This window comes from Vipera berus, assembly GCF_964194415.1.
Source record: "Vipera berus genome assembly, chromosome: Z".
NCBI classification, from domain to species: Eukaryota; Metazoa; Chordata; class Lepidosauria; order Squamata; family Viperidae; genus Vipera; species Vipera berus.
In genome coordinates, this window is record NC_138205.1 from 40,118,370 (window position 1) to 40,132,063 (window position 13,694).

The 13,694-nt window shown below is 35.0% G+C and overlaps 1 protein-coding gene across 1 annotated transcript; it reads left to right on the forward strand.

Moving 5' to 3' along the window:
* Nucleotides 1-5,677: 5,677 nt before the first annotated feature.
* Nucleotides 5,678-12,790, forward strand: KRT222 (keratin 222; the record flags this gene model as incomplete). Its single annotated transcript, XM_081343287.1, has 5 exons — nucleotides 5,678-5,782; nucleotides 7,423-7,643; nucleotides 10,661-10,740; nucleotides 11,756-11,864; nucleotides 12,577-12,790. 5 exons carry the CDS (start codon nucleotides 5,678-5,680, stop codon nucleotides 12,788-12,790), a joined length of 729 nt encoding a protein of 242 aa, XP_081199413.1.
* Nucleotides 12,791-13,694: the final 904 nt, after the last annotated feature.

The window sequence follows — 13,694 nt, forward strand, 5'->3', positions numbered from 1 at the left end:
TGCAGCTGCCACCTACTCTGTCTGATCCACCTTGAAGTGACATCCGAAGTCCAGTCTCCACGAACCAGGCATGTTTCTAACTGAGTTCAATTCCTGGTGACTTTATGAACACATTCATGCAATTTTCTTGACAATTGTACAAAAATGAACTGCTACTTTTTTCTTCTGGAATGTTTTGTTGACTTCTCAACCTAGCCTATGGTTCACTGAAAGTTTTCTCAAGCTGATCAGTAAGCAGGTTTGATTCTGCTGGGCTTCCTGGTCTGCAGCTTCTGCCATCTTCCAAATCATGCTGGGTTATATTATGACCATTACTGTAATGACTTTTTGCTTCTCTTCAACCTCTCTCTCATTTATTCCTCCCCTTATGTAAAACGTATACTGATTCTAGCCAGAAAAAGCAGTATTGATTGCCCTCCTCCCTACAGAAAAGTTATCTAGTTTCATCTATTTGCCATTTTCAGAAATAGAACAGAATCTTGTAGTGTGCTTGGGCCTCCTCCTTAACAACTGATTCACTTCTTTGAGAAAACAGAAGGATTGCCCATCCCAAGAAAGGAATCCATCAATCACCATAACTCCTCTAGCTTTTATGGATTATTTGGTATGAGTTTTTTTCCAAAACCAATTATTTTATTTGTTGCATTTATAGCTCACCTTTCCTACTACCACACGCTTTACAAATTTTCCTCATAATAATCCTATGTCATATATCAAGCTAGGATATTGTGACTGATCCAACGTACCCACTTAATTTCATGAATTTAATATATTATACTCTCAGGAAAAATATGACATTATTACAAAGACATATTAAATATTCCAATGCTAACATTTCTCCCAAGTGTCTCAAATCTACCTTACTTTATTAATTATTAAGGTTGGCTTAATGTGCACAGGGGAGTTTTAGAATCTAATAAATAGAAACTATTTTCCAAACATCAAAATCTTCAAAATTTAGCTGTCAATAATTTTGTGCTTTCCTGGCTTGGGCACAAAATCAGCTGGGTGACTTTGGACTAGTTAGTCCCTCTTTCTCATTCGTAGGAAGAAAGCAGTAGTAAGCCACTTCCAAGAATGTTACCAAGAAAATAGAAGGACTTGTCCAGGCAGTCACCAGGAATCAAGACTGGCTGGAAGGCCTGGGAAAAAAGAGTTCTTATTTTGATTGCAAGAGAGAGAGAGAGATTTTGTTTAATATTTTATTTGCTTTATTTGCTCCTAAGGGCAATGAAAAACCGAATTGTATAGTCATTCCTATATGGAATAAGGAAGGATGTCAGAAAAAAACCTCTTCAAATATTCAAATAAACACATTCAAATATTATGTGCTCCACTTTTTAAATCTATTCTGATTCGCAAAGATATATAGTAATCTCAACCCTAGTGGTGGTTTTTCTATATCAGCTTTCAAAGATCATTGAAAGAATGCAGTTAAAGCTTTTCTTTATCTGCCCATTGTGAGAAACTCAATATTGAGTTTCTCTAAAATAATTTCTTAACTCTTTTTAACATTGAATAAGTTGTATTTGCTTCAGCTAATTCTTCCTGTATATTAATAACATCCTTAACTGGCCATTTTGCCTCTATGTAAACATACATTTTCAATTGTGTTAAGACAATCCTAATTTTATGATTTAACTTTTTAAATCAAGCTAAAGCTAAATGTCAGATAACTTACAAGTAACAGGTGCAAATATTAATACATAGGTCTAAGGTAAAGAAGCTATAGAGGGACTACCAATTTCCAATCTTATTTCAACATTCTTAACAAAGCAATCTTAGTACATCCCTTAAGCTTGTAAGCCGCCCTGAGTCTTCGGAAAAGGGCGGGATATAAATGTAATAAAAAAAAATGAGTTATAACACGGGATTATGTTATGTTATATTATATTTCCCATAAAATAAAATTTAATGCCATATAATAATCCTGTAATACTTTGACTTTATAAACCATATCTACGGAAGTACTTATCCTGATACTCTGTTATAAAAGAATCAATTGATAGCAGAAGATATAAAATCCACACCTTGTATAACACAAGTTCAATCTAACAAAGAAATGTTTGGAAAAGAATATTGATATAATTAAGTTTACCCACTTGCTAAATGGAGTATCCATCTATCAACCAACTTCATTTCTTATGTCTTTTAGAACATCCAACCTTTGTTTTGTTACAGTTTATCACTGCTGTAAAATCTCTTGAATATAATAGATGAAAGACTGATACATCATTCTTTGCAAGACATTTTTAGTTTTTGACAGCAGTAAGGAATAATCTGTATACATAATATAGGAATTTCCTTCCCTACCAGTTTCAGAGGCGATGTTCCAGAAAGAATAAAATTGAGGTTATGTCATTTACACATAGATTGGATGCCAGCACGCAACAGTGACATACCATATATTTCTAATCACTGGGACTGATTTACATAAATTGCCTATTGGGCTACAATGCACCTTGAAGGAAATATTTTTATAGAGGTGCTTTATCAAGAAAAGGAATCTTCTATTCATGACTGTTGTAAGTTTGTCTCAGAATCATTGTTTTAGTAGGGAACTGAAGTCAGATTTAAGTCTACAAACATGACATATATCTTTCCTTTCAAATATCTAAAATATTTCTCTGTCCTAGATTATAAATCTATTCCCAGTTTGAAAATTGAGCAACCGCCTTTAAAGCTACCTTGCTCCGCTATTATAATACTAGATTCTCTTTCTCAAATTCTTTCTCAAATTCTGATAAATCTAATAAAATAAAATAAAATTCAAATATGAATCTGGTTTGCTGAAATCTTAGTTTCATAATTTAGATCTAATTTGGTGCTCATCAGAAAAATTGTACTTACAGATAATTCCACCAACATCCATCAGAAGTTAGGAATTCATTCCTAGGCTAATAGGATTCAAATTTCTCATTTTCCCATTTTAACTGAAGAGATCCACCTGATAACCAGCTTACAGGAAATTTAGGAGAAACAGAACCAAATAATTTTCAATTATGATGCAAGAAGAAATGTAGTACATTGGTTTTAAACTGAAAACAGTTCATTTGTTGACATTCTTGTAGCATTGCCTAATTCATCCTATTAAATCTTGCTAAATAAAACTCTGTAAACATTGTGCTTGAGAAAGAATCATTTTCGGGTCAAGCCAAAAAGGCTGAAAGTAGACATATATTACTTATTTTTAGGCTGTATTATCCACATTATTTTAGAAGGTTTTTTATTTATTTAAAAAAGAAAGAAAGTGGAAGCAATATGCTGTAAAAAAGAATCAGCCTCAAGAATAATCTTAATTGTCAAAATGCTTCTGGGCCCCACATATAATCCCAGGGTCTCTTAAAAAAAAAGGTAAAGGTTCCCCCACACATGCATGCTAGTCGTTTCCAACTCTAGGGGGCAGTGCTCATCTCCGTTGCAAAGCCAAAGAGCCAGCGCTTGTCCGAGGACGTCTCCGTGGTCATGTGGCCGGCATGACTAGATGCCAAAGGCGCATGGAACGCTGTTACCTTCCCACCATAGTGGTCCCTATTTTTCTACTTGCATTTTTTACGTGCTTTCGAACTGCTAGGTTGGCAGAAGCTGGGACGAGTAACAGGCACTCACTCTGCTACATGGCACTCGGGATTCGACCCGCCAAACTGCTGATCTTCTGATCGACAAGCTGAGCACTGTAGCCCAGTATTTTATATAAATCATACACATCTGCCTAGAAAAAAAAAGACAAAGACAGTTTGGCATAATAGAGAGCATCCTTAGAAGCGATTATGGGGAGCAATCTTATCCATTTACTTTCTACTAAATAGATGTTTTATACCTGGCCATGACCACCATGGCAACCATTTTGAGAATATCCACAACATTTTTGAAATTCCAAATGTATCCAAATGGCCCTAAATATTTGGAGACCCCTACCATAACACAGCACCACACTGGTTCTGAAAAGTATCTATTTTAGATATATCATAACATGCTCTGTAGTAATCTCCTCCAATGTGGTACACTCCAGATGTTTTGGATTACAAGTTCGTGTATATGATGAAGATTTAGACTGAAATGCTGCATATGCTAGGTCCTTCCTAGCCAATGCATTAACTTGTTGGCATCCACTAGTATTTTCTAAATGCCATAGAGGAACTCTTCCAAACAGCTAAACATTTAATTTTTTGCTTTGTTTCATTTTCCAGTCATCAATAATCTATGCTTTGACAAGAATACTGTTTCATCACCCAATGTGGCTGTGTCTTGGAATTAAATTACTTTTATCTGCTTCTCTCCCCAACCTTAATTCAAAAGTCTGAATTTCAGTAACTATATGCCTTCATTCAGCATTTAAAAAGCCCTCATAATCACTCTCCCCATTCTGTAACATGGCTATACACCTCCACATGTTAGAAGCATGTTGGATTCCTCAAACAAACAAGAATCTCAATCTTTCAAAGTTACAAATCAAACTACCTAAGACTAGCACAGCCTTGTCCACAAAGGACTCATCTCTATTCAAATCCTTGGGACAAGGAATGATTCAAAAAAGTTCATGTTTCATATGGATTCATATTTCATATGGATTTTTATCTCTCCCCCGCCACTCCTATCACAGCTTAAATTCTAGAAATCTCCAGATGTGTCCCTGAATTTTTTCAAATTATGGATGCAGCCAACCACAGTGGCACAACAAAATCACATTAAAACAAATCTCTCAAGATTTCAATGATCTCCACTGTGATTTTATAATATCCCTGAGAAAGTGCTTCCAAACTTCTTAGGCTATTATAAATTAACAGTTCTCTCTTCCTGTCCAAATTATGGTGACCCTTTGTAAGATTACTGAAATTTCAGACTTAGCAAGCTGGCAATACTTCTGCCAATTTGTATTTCTTTAAAAATACTTGTAGCCTGTAACCATTTTAAGGCAAACAAAAGAAATCACAAATAAACTAACTACAAGTAGTCTTCAATTTATGCCTGATTGCCTAACAACCATTCAAAGTTACAACAGACTTCCCTGAGTGGCCAGGTGACTGCATTGGCAACTGCATTTATGGCACTTTGCAGCATCTCATGGTCACATGATTTCATTTTATGACAATTTTGACAAAAACTGGAATTTACTTCTGGCTGTTGGCAAGACAGGCCCATAGCAACCATTGATTTGCTTAACAACTGTGGCATTCATTTAATGACCACTGCCAAAAAGGTCATAAAATTGGGTTGGTCACATGGGTGATTTGATTTACAACTGTCACGACTTACACCATGATGGGCAGGCTCCATTACAGTCATAACTTAAGGACTATTTATATGTCACCAGATACTGCACCTTATCCTGCAGAAGTCTTCCCCAATCTGGTGGCATTCATATATGCTGGACTACAAATCTTACTATATTCAACCATATTTTAGAAGTTATTATACTAAAATCATGTTTAGCATTCAGAAATATGTTTACATTACTGTTTTGACATGCTCTGTATTTTGATTGAAATTTAGTATTTGCTTTGCTTCAGTTGCAAGGCCAAGTAACATTACAAAGGGAACAAATGAATGATTATTTGTTTCAGAAAGTGGAGGCTTCACTCACACAAGCAAAATTTTAATTTTCATTGTTCCTGGCAATGTTGATGACCTAGCATTGTAAACATTCCCTGCAGCTAAAAAAGGTCACAACTACAAAATGAACAAAGATGAAGAAATCTTAAAGGCAGCAAGGGCAGAGCTAAATGAAGCTAGACGCCAGTGGCATCATATGCAGACCGAAATAGACTCTCTTCATGCCATGGTAAGTGTGAGCAAAGAGCTACTCTAAAATTGTTTTCAGAAAGAAAACATTTCTTCTGTTAACTCACAGGTAATCTTTATTACCACTTCTGTATTGTTCTTTGGGGATTTAAAATAAGGAGACAAAAATGTCCTTCCATATTAAAGTTTTCTGGGGGAATTTAAATTAATTCATGAATAGGTCTCATTGGGGAGGGAATTATTAAAAATGTAGACATTTTAGTTTAAGAGTTCTTAGCTACTTTTTTCTTCAGAAAATGTGGTAGTCTAACTGATATTGAGAAGTATCAGAAGTATTAGAGTGTTATTTTATACTGCAGGTGAGAGCAAAGTATAATATTTCTTCATAAAATATTCATAAAACATTTTCTTCATTAAAGAAAAATCTTATGAGAAAAAAATAAGTATGACAAAAAATAATTTTTTAAAAAATGACCTTCTATGATATTTTATAATTTAGAAAATTTATCTGAAAAATTGATTATGTTTTGTTCTAATACTTGTAACAGGGGTGATCCATTGCAGGAACTAAGCCATTTTTTTAAAAATGAAGTTAAGGAATTAATTAATGGTATATCTGATAAGCCCTTTCTTTACCCTGACAATATGCTTTCAATTTCAATATCTTTTACTAACATTAAAAGTAAAGCCAAAGATTCTCCAGACTAGCACACCAATATGGCCCAACACCGAATAAGCCAGATTTACAGTATATTGGGAATGCTCTACTGCACTCTGAGCCTGAGACAACTGAACCATATACTGAATCCTTCCAAATTGTTCTGAAGATTTCACCCTCTCTAAAGACAGAGAGAAGGGATCCATCCAGCCTATATTTTTTAACCAGGGCATCTTTCATAAGCTTATATTTGCTACACATAATTATATACTTCTATGCAATCCTCCCTCATTCTGTGTAATGCACGACTACATTAAACTCCAAAATTGTTAATAGAGATACTATTCTTTTCTTGCTAAAGACATCTCTCATGTTTATTTATAAACTTTCATAGTTGTAGGATACTATACTCTCTCTCAAATATTCTGATTCACTGCATCAGTCAATTTGTTGGGGGGGGTTGTTGTTGTTGTTTTGGAAAGGCATTTTTTAACAATATATAAATTTGCTTATGTTTTTAATCTTTTTTAGGCATTTTATGCAAATGAAAACCACTCTGGGAACTCTTGAGATCAAATATGTATGATAAAAATAATTTAAATAAATATAATACATATATTTATATCCTTTGTTAACCAGCAATTTTAACCAGGACTATCACAATCTAAAAAACCCAACAATAGTCAATGATATTTGGAAAAATTTTCTGATCACTTGTATAAGTCCCCTGGCTTCCTCTTGCCTACCTGATCTCATGTGGGTCACATCAAGGAAATAAAATGTTTAACTCTGATATGAGCATATTCATCTAGTCAATTGTACAAGTCAATTGTTTTATATGGTTTATGAGGTAAGACACTGATTAAATACAGATTTCATTATATTTAATAGAAATTTTATTTTAAAAAATCAATTTTAGGTTTGGAATTTTCTGAAAGAAAGTTGCTGCTAATTGTTTTAAAATGGTTTTGATTTGTTCGGAAATATACCTTGGCATTTTAATCAGAAACTACATGTAATAGGAAAGGGGATTGGAGAATTCGCTACGAGCCACAGAACTACGATACCAAACACAGCTCAAGCACTTGGAAACAGAGATTGAAGGTCTGGAGAAGGAACTCCAAGAAGTGCGGCAGGACATTGAAAAACAGCTGCAGCAACATGAAATATTATTGAATTCCAAGATGAGACTTGAGCAGGAAATAGCTACCTATCGTAGTCTGCTGGAGAAGGAAGAGAAAAGGTACCTCTGCCTAAATCAAAGTTCTTAAAGTGACTGAGGTTGTTAACATTGCATTAGTTGCAAAGAGCCGTGGTGCTGCAGTGGTTAGAAAGCAGTACTTCAGTCGAACTCACTGCTCACTCCAGGAATTTGATTCCCACTGGCTCATGGTTGACTAAGCCTTCCATCCTACCAAGGTCAGTAAAATTAGGACCCAGATTGTTGGGGGAAACATGCTGATTCTGTAAAACTGCTTAGAGAGGGCTGTAAAGCACTGTGAAGCTGTTTATACTTATATACCGCTTCACAGTGCTTTACAGCCCTCTATGACTGCCCTCTCTAAGCACTATGACTCAAGGATGCATTCAACACCAGGATTCATTTGATTTGGTGATTTGTAGAACTACAGTAACTTGGATTCATACATAAAACTAACCCAGAATGAGGGAGTTCATGTATATCAAGGCAAAATCAAGCCAACCACATTATGTGTTTCTGTTGAATAGGAATCAGATCAGTGAAATGAACAAAAATATCTTATTGCCTAATAATGAACTAAGGAAATTTTGGATTGGAATAGAATTTCTGGGAGCATTGAACCCTCATATGGGTGAGATGATTTGAAATGTTTATTTATTAATATTTATTTATTAATCAAATTTATATAGCCACCCAAAGTCAAGTATAGATATGGGTAGCTACAGAGAATCCTCGACTTAAAACTGCAATTTCCATTGCTAAGCAAGATAGTTGTTGAGTTTTGCCACATTTTGCAAACTTGGCCCCCTCATAAATATGAGTCAAGTGTCTACATTTTGATCACATCACAATGGAGATGCTGCAATGGTCATAAGTGTGAAAAATGGTCATGAGTCACTTTTTTCATCTTATTGTAACTTCAAATGGTCAGTAAACAAATTGCTGAAAGTTGAGGACTACCTGTATATCAATTTAATTAATAAATAAAAAAATAATTGTTGGCCATCAGCATCTAGTATAAGCTATGGGGATATCACATGTGTCACACCATCATACATATTATATGAATTATTAATGTACATAATTTTTATTATAATATCATGGCATGCTATCAGTTGCCCCCAACAATACCCATGTGGGGAGAAAGAGGACAGTTAGACAATTAGACAATTTAGAAAGCAGTTGATTGGGAACTGGAGAGGCTTAGATTTAGATTTAGATTGTATGCTATAATCAGTATTCCAACATGTTTTTGAAGTTAAGAACAAACCCAAATTATTGTTTTTCCTCCTTTTTTATATTCTGTTACTTTATGAAATACAGTATAACCACACTAAAGATTGAAACAACATACCATAGCATGTTCTTTTATCATGGCATAGTTTCTCTTCCAGAGTAGTAAAGAAAAAAACCATAATTAGTTATTAAAAGAAAATGTCTGCAAGAACTTCAAGTCATTTATTTATTTGTATTTATTTATTTATTTGATTTGTGGGTTGCCTATCTTGCCTTGGAGGTGACCCTGGGCAACTTATAAACATTAAAAATGGGCAAACATTAAAACAAACAATAAGTAACATAATAATAATTTAAAACTGAAAGATGGGGGTGAGAAGGAACAGGTGGAGTCTTCTCTTAATCCGATAGCCCCCTCCAAAGTGGTGCATCCTTCTGGGATCCGAGGCCAGCTGACAGAGCCAGGTCTTCAAACCCTTATGGAAAGTCAGGAGAGTGGGTGGAGAACTCACCTTAGGAGGGGGAAGGTTCAGTGATCCAAGCTCATGCATTTCCCACCCACCTGCTTTTCCACTGAATGAAAAGGAAGAGTTTAAAAAGTGGTCACTTTCATCTTTGTACTAACCATAGCCATTGCTCATTGCTCTGGAACTTAAGAAATTGTTCATAAAACAAAAACCAAGAACATCTCTTTTAGTATCTATAATACAATTCAATCAAAGTGGAAGTTTAGGATCATCTCTTATACACGGACAAAAGAGGATTCAAGAAGTAGATTCATGGAGATACATTCTATATCAAACATAGCTTACTGAAACTATGAAGCCATCAATTGATCAAGTTCAGAGGTAACATATTACAGCGTATTATACAATTATGTTGAGTTTTGTGTCTAGAGCAGGGGTCAGCAACCTGAAACAGTGAAAGAGCCACTCGGAACCAGTTCCCTCACAAAAGGAAAAACTGGGAGCCACAAAAAAATGTGTGCACATGAGCATACATGCGCGCATGCGCAGAACAGGGTTTGACTAAAGAGTGGAGCCAAGGCGAGATATGCACGTGCCCTGCATATTTGAATTGATTGGTTGAACTTTTTTAGTCCCACTTTTTTTGGGGGGGGACTGCACATGGCAGAGGACTGGGAGCCGCAGGAGATGGCTGAAAGAGCCAAATGCGGCTCCGGAGCCGCGGGTTGCAGACCTGTGGTCTAGATAATTAGTTCTTTCCTTGGCATGTCATAAGAGAAGAAACAGAAAGCTGTTATCAGGTGCTGATACTAGATTCCCAATTCAAACATCAGGAAACCATGGCTTAATAAACTACCCATAAACTTCAATATGAATGGTTCAGTAAGAAAAATTATACCTTTGCAGGAATGAGGAACTGATTTTCTATGTAGGGCCATAACCCCATAGGAAGTAAACTGTAGGATATACTCAATGATGGACAGATCTGAAATCAGAGAGATATGTCATCCTTTTCCTTCTGTCTTTCTGCCAGTCTCGTTCTCTGCCCAATTCTTTTCCCTCTGATATCTATACTCAATGTAATACATGTGAATAACCCTAACAACTTGTAGACTGTTGAGAGTATATCAGCAGCATCCCAAAACCGACAGTATACTTAGAAAAGAAACCAATAAAACCTGGTATTGATAATGCCTGGATGCCGATATAGTGCTGAATAAAGGGCAAATTGTATTATACAGTTAACAAGAACACTGGGCATTAATAGGCCCTCTAGCACAACCCACAGAATTCAAGATTGTACTCAGAAGACATAACACTCCTATTTTACTCTGTATCTTTTTCCTCTCTTTCCAGGTTTCATTATTCAAAACACGAAGAAACAAAAGATGTCAGAAAACCTACCACCAGCCGAATAGCATTTATTTTGCCTTCATGTGAGTTTACTCAACACTAGCAAATGAATGAATCCACTATTTTATACAAATGGGACTCGTTCATTTAAATTCAACTGTAAATATTTTGCCTCCAGTAGGATTTCTACACACAAAGGATATTCTGTAATATCAGAGTTGGCCATTTCAAGGTGTAAGAGATTCTGATTTTTTAATGTTAGAAAAAAATCTTCTTAACAGTAGAGAAATGAAACTAGAAAAAGAGCTAGAGTAGACTGTTTCTCTCGTCAATGTTAAATTTCTTCAAGCAGGCAATAATCACTTTTTAGTGATGAAAAAATGAATAATCTTTATGCTTAATAAATATGTATGCATACCACCAAAATTGGGTTTATCATATTGGAGAAGAGGAATGTACCACTAGAAATAGAGTTGGGAAGAGAAAGAGTGAGATAGAGCATAACCCAACATTAACAATGGTAAAGGTAAAGGTTTCCTTGTCCAGTCGTGTCCATGGTGCTCATCTAAATTTTGTGGCTGAGGGACCCAGTGTTGTCTGAAGACATTTTCCATGATCATGCGGCCAGCATGGCTATATGCCAAAGGCCCACAGAACCCTGATACTTTCCCACCAAAGTGGTACCTATTTATCTACTCGCATTTGCATGCTTTCAAACTGCTAAGTGGGCAGGAGCTGGGGCAGCAACAGGAACTCACCCAGTTGTATGGTGCTCAGGTCTCAAACCCAGACTGTCTGCTTTCTGGTTGACAAGCTCAGCATCTTTAACTGCTGAGCAATCATGCTCCCTTATAAAACACTACAGTTACAAAATTGCAATCAGAGTAGACAAGTCATATTAACACCAGGCTTAGTAACTAAATTGCATACATGGTGCTTGTGAGACGGATTTTATGTTCAAAAGTGTGGTTTCCTGATATAAATGATTTAAAAGACACTGAAAATAAACCAGGTACACATTCTGAAATACAGAATATTTCTTCTGCAAGTTATAAAACTGTACATTTTAATATATTTTGATTTTTTTTATCTATACAGCAAGCAAGCTAAAAAAACATGACATTGAAAAAGTGGAAATGCTGTCAAAGCAAGCAGTCTTAAATGGAGGTATTGCGAAGGATAGCACAGACACTCATAGTACAATACAGTAAGTTAAATATGTGTATGTATGCGTGGTTATAATATCTAATTCATAAAAATATGCCCAAAGTAGGTGTAGCCTAGTATTCATGGACTCCTCAAGATCATAACTGAGGCCATAATTTCCACTGCTAAGCATGGGGTCATTAAGTGACTTGCACCTATTTTATGATCTTTTTGCCATGCAAATCTAGCTTCCCCTATTACTTGACAGAAGCTGGCTGGAAAGGTTGTAAATGCGATCACATGACTCCATGATGCTGCAGCCATTGTAAATATATGCCCATTGCCAAATGCCCAAATTTGGATCAAATGACCGTGGGGATGCTGTAATTGTTATAAGTGTGAGAACAGGTCGCAAATCACTTTTTTCAGTGCTGCTGTAATTTAGATTGACACTAAATTAATGCTGTTAAAGTTAAGGACTGCCTTTCTAAGCTATATATCTTATTAAGGAAAACAATATAAAAGTTATATGTTGCAACACTATTGCCTGGTAATACATGTCTTTCATAGAAAACAAAAGCAGAAATCTTTCAAGCCTGTTCATTAGAAATAGAAATAAATGGAGGGATAGATAAATATAGAACAGATGTTCATACAGCCTCTTTGTTTCACCAAAATAAACATATTTCTGAGTATAAACATGTCTTGAAATCCTAGCCTGAGGACATGTTTTGCATGAATACCTATACATAATAATCTATTTATTGTTTCAGGACAGAAAAAGTAGATGAAGTGATTAAAGAATGGGAAGGCTCTTTCTTCAAGGATAACCCTCACTTAAGAAAAAAGTCTGTTTCTTTGCGCTTTGATCTTCACCTGGCAGCTACAGATGAAGATTGTTTACATATGAAACAGAAAAGTCTCCCTGATATTGAAGTGAGGTTGGTTATGAGACGGTCTTGCAGCATCCCATCAATGAAAACTTAAATCAGTGTCAATTCAGAAATTATTCATGGAACGGGTTTAAAAAATAAATATTGATATGAATCTATGATCTCTTCTTAGAAGTACTTTGTTTCAAATAATAGAGCTTTCCCCAACTGATATCCTTTACATGTGTTGAACAACTTTCATGAATCAAAGATGATTAGGGACGATGTGAATTATGATACTATCTTCTAAAGACAGAAAACTCATATTAGGCCAGTGATATATATTTGAAGACATATTTTGTGTTTTTTCTTCCAAATGTTATTTCTTTGCATTTAGAATTTTCAACAGATATTTAAACAGTGCTTTCAAATATTTGCTTTTGTAGAACTAAGAACTAACAAATGTAAGATCTACATTTGAAGGACATTATCATATAGAGGGTTAGCAATAGTTTTATTCCATTTGGTAGTGTTATACTTATAATGATTAAATGATCAAATAGCTCACTCCCCAAATGATAAAACTCTACAAAATCAAGGGATGAAGAAGGTCACTACTCATCTAGTCCTACATTAATCCTGTGAAATCTGTGTGTACTTTATCCAAAGTGATTTAGTGACTAATAATTGGTATTTAATTCAAAAATACATATATTAAAATAATTGCTTTTAATAAACAATGTAAAAACATTTTGAACACTACATATGAAATCATATCATTTGGTGAAACAGTATTTCTATGAAATTGTGTTATGGCCCCACTGAAGCTACAACTAAAGTAATAAATTCTTTTTTTCAAATTTGTGATAACATTTACCCTCTAAAATAATGAGTTGTCATTCACCCAATTCTATTTTATATACTTTTTGTTTCTTTTTCTTCTTTCTAAATATTACTAAAAACAAAATTGGGCAGCCAAACTAAAACGAGCTGTGTGACTCCTCTCCACTTTTGAGTAA